This window comes from Bubalus bubalis, chromosome X, assembly GCF_019923935.1.
Source record: "Bubalus bubalis isolate 160015118507 breed Murrah chromosome X, NDDB_SH_1, whole genome shotgun sequence".
Classification (NCBI taxonomy): Eukaryota; Metazoa; Chordata; class Mammalia; order Artiodactyla; family Bovidae; genus Bubalus; species Bubalus bubalis.
In genome coordinates, this window is record NC_059181.1 from 63,488,555 (window position 1) to 63,500,569 (window position 12,015).

A 12,015-nucleotide genomic window follows, 5' to 3' on the forward strand; every position below is an offset into this window, starting at 1 on the left:
TAAATAGACCACAATTTTTATTCTAAAAATTTCTTTCAGCTTAACTTCAGGTTGCACACAGGTGAAATGTGTTCTCAACGCATAAAAATCACAACGGATAGCAGCAAAGGACTTGGGGGGGGCATAGATTAAAGAGAATCTGATAATTTACATTGTCATTATTTTGCATATGATAGAAGACAACTCACACTTCTTAAACCTTTTGGTTCTTTTTAAAGAACCAAAAATAAACTCAAGACATGTTGACAATACTTCCTCACCCCTAAACAAATTGGCTATTCTTTTCACTTTAATCTTGAACAGGTATGGCAGCGAAAGATTTTGATAGTAATGTAAGTTTATAAACTATAGTCCAGTTTCATTTCTGGAACCCAAAGTGCAAGATGGAGGGTTCTCCTAATCTTTCAATAATCCTTCATTTTGTTTGGCAAAAGCAGTTTTTAAAATAAATCTATTCTGATATGCTGACATAAAACAGTACAAAGAATGCACCTGCAGGAATCTTGATACTGATTGGTCAGTCTGACAGGGTAAACTGCATATCCAGGTAACGGAGACCTTAAATAACAAAAAGCTCTATTTTCCCAGTCTCTGGCTGAATGTTTAATTAGATCAGCAAATTGTCCATCCACATCTGGTTGTTCATAAAAGCAAAACCTAACATTTGAGCGCTCATTTCTAGTGTAAAGTGTTTTACTATGGGAGCGAAAGCTGGAGCTTAAAAGATAATGGTCATCAGAACTAGCTGGAGCAAGAAAAGAACCATCTGGCATTTTTGCTCGATTTCCTTCCTTCTCCCAGCATGTGATTGGTCCCCAGCACTATCCTTATTTCGCAAGTTTTTTCAACTCCTCTGTAAAGCTTGTCACAACCATAAGACCACTACTTTCCATTGAGTCATAACTCTTGCAACCACAGGAGCAGAGTCAGGATCAAAATTCATATGATGGCACACATACTTTCAGACACATGGACATCTGTGCTGGTAAGTCCACCGATGTTCATTTGGATTTGATTATTCTGTAATGGTGAGTGTGGAGGGACATCATCATGACTCACTCTTGGGCTTTGCAACGTGACACCTGTGGTGTCAGTGAACAATATACACAGACGGATCCACAAAGTTCTCTAGGGCAACAACTAGGTCCTTGTCTTCCGGATTTTCATTTTGGCAGAAAGAGCTCTCTCTGGGTTGAGAAGGAACTGCAGAAACTTACATGGGAGAACTATCCAGACAATAGCTAGGCAATCCTTCCAAATCATACATTACCTCATTTCTAGGCACAGAATATCAAACACAGTATTTTTTAAAATAATTTGCTTATTTATTTTTGGTTGTGCTGGGTTTTCATTGCTGCCGAGAGGGCTTTCTCTAGTCGTGGCAAGTAGGGACTGTAGGGTAAGGGAGTCAGAGAAGGTGAGGTTCGGAAAAAGAACAAGACCTGCACTTTACAGGAACAGATCACTTTTAATGAGGCGAGAAGGGGCAGTAGTCACATTAGTGAGCTGCTGCACTAACCCAAGAAAAGAGTAAGTATATATAGGCATATATGTGGAAATCTATTGTCTTAAGGGGGCCTGTTCTTCTCCAAGGTTGTTCAGATTAGTTCTCTCTTAAACGGCTGGGACAAGGAATTTGGAGATCCGCCCGAGGCTGGGCCGGGCTGGGAGCTGGGCGTAATCAACCTTAATGTCCATTTTTTTCTTCAGGTGAGAGAGAGTTCTTTGTTTTGCATAGAATGGTGGGGAGGCCCGGAGGGGATTTTGAGCCGTGTCACTTTCCTTCAAGGACTACCCTCCATTGTGGTGCGCTAGGTTCTCATTGCTTCTCTAGTCGAGGAGCACAGGGCTCTAGGTGCATCCGCTCAGTTGCTCGGAGGCAAGTGAAATCTTCCCAGGTCAGGGATCAAACCTGTGTCCCCTGCACTGGCAGGCAAATTCCTAGGCCCTGTACCAGGAGGGAAGTCCCAAGCGCAGCCTTGAGGCATAAGTCCAATAACTACAGGTTCGTGTTCATTGAGGGAAGATGCAAATCTCCATTCTGAGATTCTGAACTCTTCGATTATTTTGTTCTCAGCACACAGTTTCAGTCTGAAGACGGAAAATATTTTCAGACATCATTCTGTGTTGGATCTGGATTGGAAGAATGAACCAAGACTTTGAATCTTACTTCCTCCATTTTGATACAGGCCTCCTCAGAGTTTGCCGGTCAAGAGGCTAAGGGGTAGGACTATAGTGATGATTGCTAAGGGAAGTGGACCTTATTGATCTTTCAGAAGTCACATCTTTAAAAACTACTGGTGCTGAGGAGAGGAAACCGCATCCTCATCTGGCAGAGCTCCCAGAGGATGTGATCCTCTTGCCTTTTTGCTTTTGTTCTGCAGAAAGCCGCCTTTTTAAGGTACCCATTAGGCTTTCACTCTTTGATCTATTTTGTTCTACCTTTTTCATCTTCCCTGTTGCTATCCCAGCTGGCCATGTCTTTACCATAGCAGCTACCAAATAAGGAATCATGTTTTCCAAACTCACTGGCTAGTGATGGTTGCTGTGCTACCATGAAATCAGTATCATCCTTTTATTCAGGTTCAACGATTTCCCCAAAGTTTTAAAACAACTTTTCTTCGTTATGACTGGTTAGCTAATCTGAGAGGTGGAGGCCAATCTCTCTCTGGAACAGTATCCACAAACATCTGATGAGCCTGCGGTGCTACATCTGTGTATTCTTCCAGCTTCATTGAACCGTTTGGCGGCGGCCAGAGCGTGTCTCAGGCTCCCTCACCGATTGCTGGCGCAACTGCTGCGAAATATGTATTTGTTTCAAGCCGCTAAATTGGTGGTAATTTGCGAGACAGTAACAGAAAACTAATACACCATTAGCGGTGTTATTAGGGTGGCAAAGTTTGGGATTGCGGTGGAAGAAGCATCTGGTTTGTTTTAGATGATTCTGAATTTTGAATTGCTACCCATAAAAGGGAGAAAACAAAACAAAACACTAAACAGAAATCGGTGTGAAAGAGAACGCACAAAAGCACCCCCTTCAATGCCTAGGTCAGGCCTTCTTGGTCACCCTTCTCTGGTCAGCCTGAAGTGACTGTTCCCTCCTCAGATATTTACAGACACTGATGTATTTTATCACCTTTATAATGCTCTTCTTTTTTATGCTCTAGTGGCTGTCTGTGTCTAACTAACTGGGCTTCAATTTCCTTGAGGGCAAAGATCTTCTCTTGTTGATTTTTCCATCTCCCACAGTGCCTTGCACAGACTCTAGTAAATGTTACTTGATTGGCCAAAGAAGATGGTTTTATCTGATAAGTCCTTCAAACTAAACCCTCCAGGTGCTACTCCTGGAAAGCACCTGGAGGGGGTTCTTGAGATTCCAACGGGGGAGGGGGGGGTGTTTCCTTATTGATTCACAGTGAGCCCCACCACCCAGCTTTCCCCAGCAGCATCCCTTGACTCCTTTCTCAGGAGAGGGAAACTTAGAGACAAGTATGGATGGGCCAAATAGCTGGCCCAGCTGGCAACATAACCTACTTAATTAGCTAAGCACCCTCTAATCAGGAAGGCCTAAACATCTGCCAGTGGAATTTGAGAAGTCTGTTATAAAAGTTGAAAAGCTGATTTTATTCACCACAGATCAAACACTCGTAGTGAGGGCTGGGGCACCAGGGGGGAGTGGGGAGTGGGGGGAAGGTTTTACCAGTTAAATCAAATTAAGAGAAGCTGGTACCCAATTTCCAGGAGAGTTTGTGTAGTGAACTTTTTCACTGCACCTGACTTTTAATTATGGATATAATAGAAGAAACTATCAATATTACACATTTCTTCTGCACTCATATCCATGATTAACAGTATGTGAACTGTCTCAAAGAAATTAAAACAAAATTCGAGGACCTAAGTTTTTTAAAAAAATAAGTGTGGTCAGATGACTAGGTAGTAGAAACATTTTGAATAAACTCACGGATTTGTTGTCTTAGATCAAGGACTATTTTTTTTGGAAATAAAAAGGCTCTGAGAGACCCAGCTTCTTGCCTTCATTGGTTTGTAATTTCTTGCTAATGTGGCAAGCTACTTTAATCCTTTCTGGAACAAGGGATGCAATATAAATTAATACCTTTCTGGAATAAGGGATGCAATATAAATTAATACCAATGTGACAAAACGTCTGAACAGTGGACTTGAAACTGCAGGAGGATCATAAAGAACTGATTTGTTCAAGGAAGCGGAGCAGTTTAGTCTCTATTTAGATGTGTGGTTTAGGTAGATGGCAAATGATAATCAATTTATCATTGTTGAGCTGCCTTGAGTTAAATGGTATCACTGATTTTAACAATTTGCAAAGCAATGTGATGGAAATGAAGTCACTTCGGAAGGGTCATGGATTTCGAAGAATATGAATCTTTAACATTTTTATGGCTGTTGCCTTTGCAGTGCAAACTGTCAGCATGTCCCTGAGTTGTGAAGCATTTGCCATAATACTGGGGGAAAAATTATCGTGAATATCAAGAGGATTTGGAACTTTCGGGCTATATGGCCAAAATCTGAGATGCTTGGGTTCATTTGGCCCTGAGAAACTCAATCCTTTTAATCAAAGCGCTTAAACCAATGGCTGGAATCAGAACTAAGACGTGTTCGAATTGGAACTCTCCGCTGTTTTGAATTCTAGCCTTTGAAATATAACCATTTAAATTTACTTGCTCAGAATTGATTCATCATCTTGCGACTATACGAATGAAGTTGATGAAACTTGTATACCCCTTTGGCATTCCTATTAAAATCTATGCTCTTTGCTAGGTAGTAGACTATACTACGGAGAAGGCAATAGCAACCCACTCCAGTACTCTTGCCTGGAAAAATCCCATGGACGGAGGAGCCTGGTGGGCTGCAGTCCACGGGGTCCCTGGGAGTCGGACACGACTGAGCTACTTCACTTTCACTTTTCATTTTCATGCATTGGAGAAGGAAATGGCAAGCCACTCCAGTGTTCTTGCCTGGAGAATCCCAGGGACGGGGGAGCCTAGTGGGCTGCCGTCTCTGGGGTCGCACGGAGTCGGACACGGCTGAAGCGACTTAGCAGCAGCAGCAGCAGACTATATCACTGGCAAAAGTATTATTCAAGTGTACAGTTTCTTTTAAACCATCCGCTTCGCTAGTAAAAAAAACCTTGGTGGCTCCTGTCCCAGACAGTGCCCTAACAGCCAGTCGGGCTGACACGGCTGCTCGCATGCGCTCTCAACATAATCGTGTTTGTCGCAATGGGCCCTGCGCGGAAGGTTACATAGGAGCGATTGACTTTGATTACAGTCATTTTGTTGGTATCACTGGTTACCGCGCTACTTCCGCGCTGGTACTTGATTATAACAGAAAGTAGTTCCGGTCCGTGTTGTTTCGGCCGAGGAGCCATCGCCGCCATTTCAAGACCTTGAGAGGTAGATGGCCAACCAGAGTTCTAGGGTTCGAAAGCTGTAACTGTTGCTGCTGCTTAAGCCTGCCAAAGGGCTGCTGCCTTCGTGCTACTACCTCTAGAAACATTGCCAGTAGTGGCGGCTGCAGGATTCAATCACCCACTTCTTGCACTCGCTCTAGAAGCTCCAGATGGCGTCTTCCGTGGGCAACGTGGCCGACAGCACAGGTACCGGTGTCTGTTCTACTTTGGCAGACGCCCCCTTGGGGTCTCGCGCCGTCTTCTGCCTCTCATCACTCCCTCCCCTCTGGCCATCCCCATTGCATCAGTGGCATCGCTAAGCTTTTCGGCGTCTAGCGGCATCTGATCTGGGTTTTCTGCTGTCGTCCGTTCCTAAAACATTTTCTTTCGCTTGCTTGCTTTTTGCTTCCTTTCTTGCTTTGTAATCCTATACATTTTCTAGCCTTCTGTCTCTCGGGACCCTTCTACACCTGTGCGCTTAGACTGTCTCAGAATGGACTGCATTGGAATCCCTGCCCTTCTCGCTGCCTTTCATTCTCCTTCGCAGTCGTTTTCTCCCCAGTTCAGCTCACCGCCCCCTTCTCTTCCCCCTCCACCCCGCTCCCCTTAGCCCGATTTGGTGGTCCTCTGTCAATCGAGGGCGGAGGTGTCGTTCCAGTGTAATCGTATCCTCACTTTGCATCACCCCAAGGACGAGCGCAAGCTCCTGGGTGCGCTCCGAGTCACCTCTCCAACGGGGGATTTTCAGCAGCACCGCGCCTGGCAGCGCCTGTGTGCTGTGCCTTGGGTTGAGCGGCCCCGGTTTCGATTGGAAATTTCCAGGGGTTCTTTTTGCCATCGCCCAATTCCACTCGCTGCCCCCAGCCTGGATTACCCACCCTGTCCTCCTCCCTCCGCTCCCGCGGGGAGCCACACCCTTTCCTTCGCGAGGTTGCCAGCCCTGCGGTCCGTTTCCTACCCTCGGGGAGAAACCACTCTAGTGCAGGGGCTTCGGCGTTGACCACCCTGCCCGCCAGATTCTCGCTTTGTGTTACTTTGTCCTTGTATTCCTCCGCCGCCGTCTCTGGGTCTTCCATCCCCATTCTTTAGCCCGGTATTTCTTTATTCATAGAGGGTATATTTTTTTGAGTTTTCATCCCTGCTTGAAGAGTTTGTAAAGCAACTGGAGTGTAGCTGCACAAGTGCAAGGCGGTTGCCCTTTTAGACAATTAGTCTGAGAGCATTTAGTACTAAAAATAAGAAAACTCCAAATTATAGGAGTGTCCTTCAGCTGCCTTTCCGTATTGAGGCTATTTGGGGCGGGAGGGAGGGGGGGATTGGGCTGCGGTTCTACGGTTTCCCACGAGGTTATTTTTTTGTTGGTTTCTCAGTTGAGATGTCAAGGGTTTTATTGTTCTTGGACATTGTGCACTAAGAGATGAATCTTCAATTGTATCTTATATTTTGACTGTAGGTAGTGAGATTGGTAGTGTTCCCCTCTCGCTCAGGGATTTTTTTTTTTAAAGATTTAAGAGTCTGTCCTAGATTCTCTTGTTCTAGCTTGCCCTTTTCTTTATTTTTTGGCCGTACCATGCGGCTTGCGGGATCTTAGTTCCCCGGACGGCATGGAACCTGTGCTCCCTCCATTGGGAGCGCAGTCTTAACCGCTGGACTACCAATGAAGTCCCTGCTTGCCCTTTTCTGCCTGTTATTTTATTTGAGAAAGTTGTCATTTCTAGTGTTAAAATAGCAGATAGGCGGCTTTTGAAAAGTTGTAAAGTATGGGTTAAAAATAAAGAGCAAGGAAGGGAGTTCTAGAGACCTGTTTAAAATGTGATTTTCTAGTTTCTATAAGAGGTATAGTGAATAGTGAAGTCGCTCAGTCAGTCGTGTCCGACTCTTTGCGACCCCATGGACTGTAGCCTATCAAGCTCCTCCGTCCATGGGATTTTCCAGGCAAGAGTGCTGGAGTGGATTGCCATTTCCTTCTCCAGGGGATCTTCCCGACCCAGGAATCGAGCTCGGGTCTCCCTCATTGCAGGCAGACGCTTTACCCTCTGAGCTATCAGGGAAGCCCCAAAATAAATGGAACCAAATTGAACAGGAGCAGAGTGAGCTGGGGAACAATAGCAGTCTGGAATTCTCCAGGCCAGAATACTGGAGTGGGTAGCCTTTCCCTTCCCCAGGGGATCTTCCGAACCCAGGGACCGAACCCAGGTTCCCCACATTGCAGGCGGATTCTTTACCAGCTGAGCCACAAGGGAAGCCCATAAGAGGTGTAACAGTCCACAAATGTGGATGCAGGTCTCTCTGCTCTTAAGGTTAGTGGTCAGCTAGCTGTGCCTTGTTAGGAAATTGACTTTGCTTTCCTGAGTATACAGTTCATTTGCCAGGTCTAATGAGTGAGGGTCTGGGCTCAATATGAGCTTCTCACTTGGACCTTGGTAGAATTTAAGTATTTAATTTGTAGGAAGTTTCTTACTCTGTCTCGTGAAAGTACTGTGGTCAAATTCCCAAGTAATGTATCATTGTTTAAGTATTTACACTTGAGACTTATGCAATCTTGTTGTTGTTTTCCATCTCTGGGCTTTAGCTGTATAGTCTTTATCTTTTTGTATCTGAACAAAGTTACACACAACAAAGTGCATTCGTTTATTATTAATTTAGTTGCACTGTATCAAATGGTTTTATATTTTAGCATTTCCCCATTCTTTAAAAAATTCATTGCAGTTGTAGGTAACTGCTTAGTTTATACAGGGTTGTTTGCAATGTTTTAGTCCCTTTAGTCAGTATCAGAGCTCTTCGGAAAATGCTAGTGTTAAACCAGCGTGGGTGGGATTTAGCTAATGTGGTCTCAGTGTGAGTTTGGAATGGTACAGGAACAATATAATACAATCTTGGGTTTTGACTTAAAATGTTTGACCGCTTTAAATATTTTGGCTCTTGACAGATGAATTCATCTTGTTTATCAGCTGTTTTAAAAATAGCACCTTGACTTTTAGTTTTTTCTCCTTATGCCTGTTTCTAGTGTCACCCTTTAAATAATTTAAAAATTAAGTTGTGAAATAATACAAAAGCATGAATATAATTTGAAGAGTTAACCACACATCTGGTGTCCCCACCCAGGTTAAGAGGTAGATTGTTACCAGTACCCCCCCTCCCCGCCAAATCCAACCTAAAACATGGGACAAAGTATTAAGTTTCCCAGGAGGTTATTCTGACATTATTACATCTATGTGACCTCGCAAATCACATGTTTTATATTTCATTTTTCTATGTTAACTGAAGTATAAGGAATAATGTTTAGTAGTGAATCTTTAGATGCTACATCTGATTTGTAATTTAAAATACCAAGTATTTTTGGTCATAAAATATAATCTCATTTGCAAGTAAATATTTCTGTCTAGGCGGGGAATTCTAAAAATGCCAATTCTGCACCTGCTGTTAACTTGGGGGTATCGATAATGTGCAGAACATTCTAGTGCTTTACATAGTTTCAAGCGTTTTCATCTTTAAGTTTAATATACCATATTTTTACATTTTTTTGTTTGCATTTCTAACTTTTTGTTTTCCCCCCTCCTTCCCTCAAATGTTTTGATGATTCTCCAGAACCAACGAAACGTATGCTTTCCTTCCAAGGGTTAGCTGAGTTGGCACATCGTGAATATCAGGCAGGAGATTTTGAGGCAGCTGAGAGACACTGCATGCAGCTCTGGAGACAAGAGCCAGACAATACTGGTGTGCTTTTATTACTTTCATCTATACACTTCCAGTGTCGAAGGCTGGACAGGTAGGAGATGTGGGGGTGATGCTGGTGATTGCTGCCTCTGAGTGCTGAGCTTGAAAAATGTTACTTAAATATCTGAACTTGAAATTTTTCCAGTTCTGGGTTTCACCTGGAGCCACCAACGCACATCTGCTCTCTTGCCCACTTGTGATAGGCCCAGCTGCCAGTTTTCCTCCCTTCTTTTGTGGTGGTGGTTGTATTATTGGTATAACTAGAGACCTTTTCTAGATTTTTCCACCCACGTCAGCTGCTTTTTTAGAACTCTTTTTCAGGTGATAAATTATTCTTAGTCTACATCTGAGCGTCCAGTCTCAGCTTTGTAAGATGTGTCACCTTGAGGGACAGAAGTGTTTAGAGATAATAGTGTGTATGTTGTGGTAGGAGGCGCATATGTAGTTCGAGTTGCAAATGCCATCATTAAATCATTATGATGTACTACTTTTAGCTAATCAGTTGAATTAATCAAAAGGGAAGAATCTGTGTTCTTGGCCTTTTAATAAATTGTCACTGGCTTATTTAGACATTTAAAGATGTGCATCATTGAATCTTATCAGCAAATGGAAAATGAGACTCATGCACATAGCATTTTCATTCTTGATCTTATTGATCATTGTTTATAATGAGGCAGTTTGGTAATGAGACTAGTTAAGAATTTTATCTCTTAAGAAAAAAGTGTTTTGATTTGAACTCCGAATGCCTCCACGTCTGAAAAACTTTGATTTCCACAATTTTTCCTTCTATGAGCTAGTTAAAAGATAATATATTATTATATAATGAGCAATACACAGGATCTTCAAAAACTGTTGCATAAGGGCCATACCTTCTTTCTGTAACATGCATACCCATGCATCAACACTTTTCCCCTTTTCCAGATCTGCCCACTTTAGTACTCTGGCAATTAAACAGAACCCCCTTCTGGCAGAAGCCTATTCAAATTTGGGGAATGTGTACAAGGAAAGAGGGCAGTTGCAGGAAGCAATTGAGCATTACCGGCATGCATTGCGTCTCAAACCAGATTTCATCGATGGTTATATTAACCTGGCAGCTGCTTTGGTAGCAGCAGGCGACATGGAAGGGGCAGTACAAGCTTACGTCTCTGCTCTTCAGTACAATCCTGTAAGTATAATTTTAATGGTTATTTATTTTCTTTCCTTTCACAAAAGCCTAGAAAGAAACATACTTTAGACACTAAAATAGGTTTTTTTGCGTGGAATAAAGTCAAGAGTTTGGAAATGTTTACTTAAAATGATGAAATTGCTTTGACCCAGACCTGCGTTGTTGTGTTTAAAAAATTCATTTTATCTAGCAAGTTATTAGCGTAAAAATTACCTTACTGCAAGAGAGTCTTACATCTATTTTTAGAATGCCTGTAAAAGTACAGAACACATGATATTGTTTCTTTGGGCTCTTTTGATTAAATTTGGATACTTTCTGCTATAATGTATTCAACAGGTAATTGACTTTCAAGAAATAGGGGTAGCAGGGCCTTAATCTGTAATATAGACTAGTTAAAATGAGATGTCAATATATGGATCCATAACATGAAAACTAGGCTGCAAATTTTTTCCCTCAATATCCTATTCTCTCTTCTTTCAGCATAATCAGAAGTGGTAAAATAGAGGTACTAGTATGCACACAAGGCTTTTGATTAGTTCTTAAAAATTTTTTTAATCTAAATTGCAGATGTTTTCTGGGAAGCAAGTGAGGCCCAGTTGGCGGACACGTTCAGTGTGTTAGGGTCTCTGAAAGGTACACAGAAAAAGTAAGACTTGCCCTTAGAACTTTTGATGTAGTTAAGGAAATAAGACAGATATAAATTTAAGAGGAAAGTGATAGATTATAGGAATCCATAAAAAAATTTAGGAATATGTTTCTAAGCTATGTCCTCAACTTTTAGCTTTGCAGCAACCCAGGAAGTGGTAAATAGTTAGCTATTATGGCTACCTTTTATTTAAAGTCTTCTGTATGCTCAGACACTGTGCCAGTCAGACATTGGTCTTTCTTAATGCTCACAATGATCTTTCAAAGTAGATGGTATTCCAATTTTATCACTTAAAAGTAATGGAGGGGTTATGTAACTTGGGAGCAAACAGAATGATGAAGTGGATATTGAAACCTGAGTCTGAATATCTTGAAAACAAACATTGAAGAGAGAAGAAAGACAAGATAAAAAGGGGAAGAGGTGCTCAGAGGGCACTCATTCCTCAAGATAGCCCTTGAGCACAGTGTGAAAACCATTCTGCTGCTGCTGCTGCTAAGTCGCTTCAGTCGTGTCCGACTCCGTGCGACCCCATAGACAGCAGCCCACCAGGCTCCCCCATCCCTGGGATTCTCCAGGCAAGAACACTGGAGTGGCTTGCCATTTCCTTCTCCAATGCATGAAAGTGAAAAGTGAAAGTGAAGTCGCTCAGTCATGTCCGACTCTTAGCGACCCCGTGGACTGCAGCCTTACCAGGCTCCTCCGTCCATAGGATTTTCCAGGCAAGAGTACTGGAGTGGGGTGCCATTGCCTTCTCTGAAAACCATTCTGCTATCCCTTAATCCTTATTTTACAGGTAGGAGACTGAAGCTTAATTTAGTAGTTTATGCAAAGATCTGAAATCACTTTTTATCAGGACATCTATTAACAGTTGATTTTTTTTTTTGAGTTAATTTTGAGTGTAAAATTTTAAACTTTATTGTTTTTTGTATGAACACCATGTATCCTTGGAGGTAGCTGATACTAGTTTCTTAGGTACCCTTTCAGAGATACTCAATGGATATATATGTAAAGTTAAAAGACTTCTTGTAATTTTTATTGCAGTACTATCTAGCTAGTTACAGA

At 42.4% G+C, this 12,015-nt stretch overlaps 1 protein-coding gene and 1 pseudogene across 2 annotated transcripts in view; one reads left to right on the top strand and one right to left on the bottom strand.

Annotated features, from left to right (window-relative positions):
• Window positions 1-404: 404 nt before the first annotated feature.
• On the bottom strand, window positions 405-5,404 carry LOC102398650 (annotated as a pseudogene).
• OGT (O-linked N-acetylglucosamine (GlcNAc) transferase) overlaps window positions 5,374-12,015 on the top strand; it is a 45,492-nt gene continuing 38,850 nt past the window's right edge. The window contains exons 1-3 of one of the 2 annotated variants that reach the window (XM_006050820.3): window positions 5,374-5,632; window positions 9,044-9,194; window positions 10,064-10,307. In XM_006050820.3, coding sequence (XP_006050882.1) covers window positions 5,596-5,632; window positions 9,044-9,194; window positions 10,064-10,307 — 432 coding nt within the window. In that variant the 5' untranslated portion in view covers window positions 5,374-5,595. 2 annotated transcript variants of the gene reach the window in all.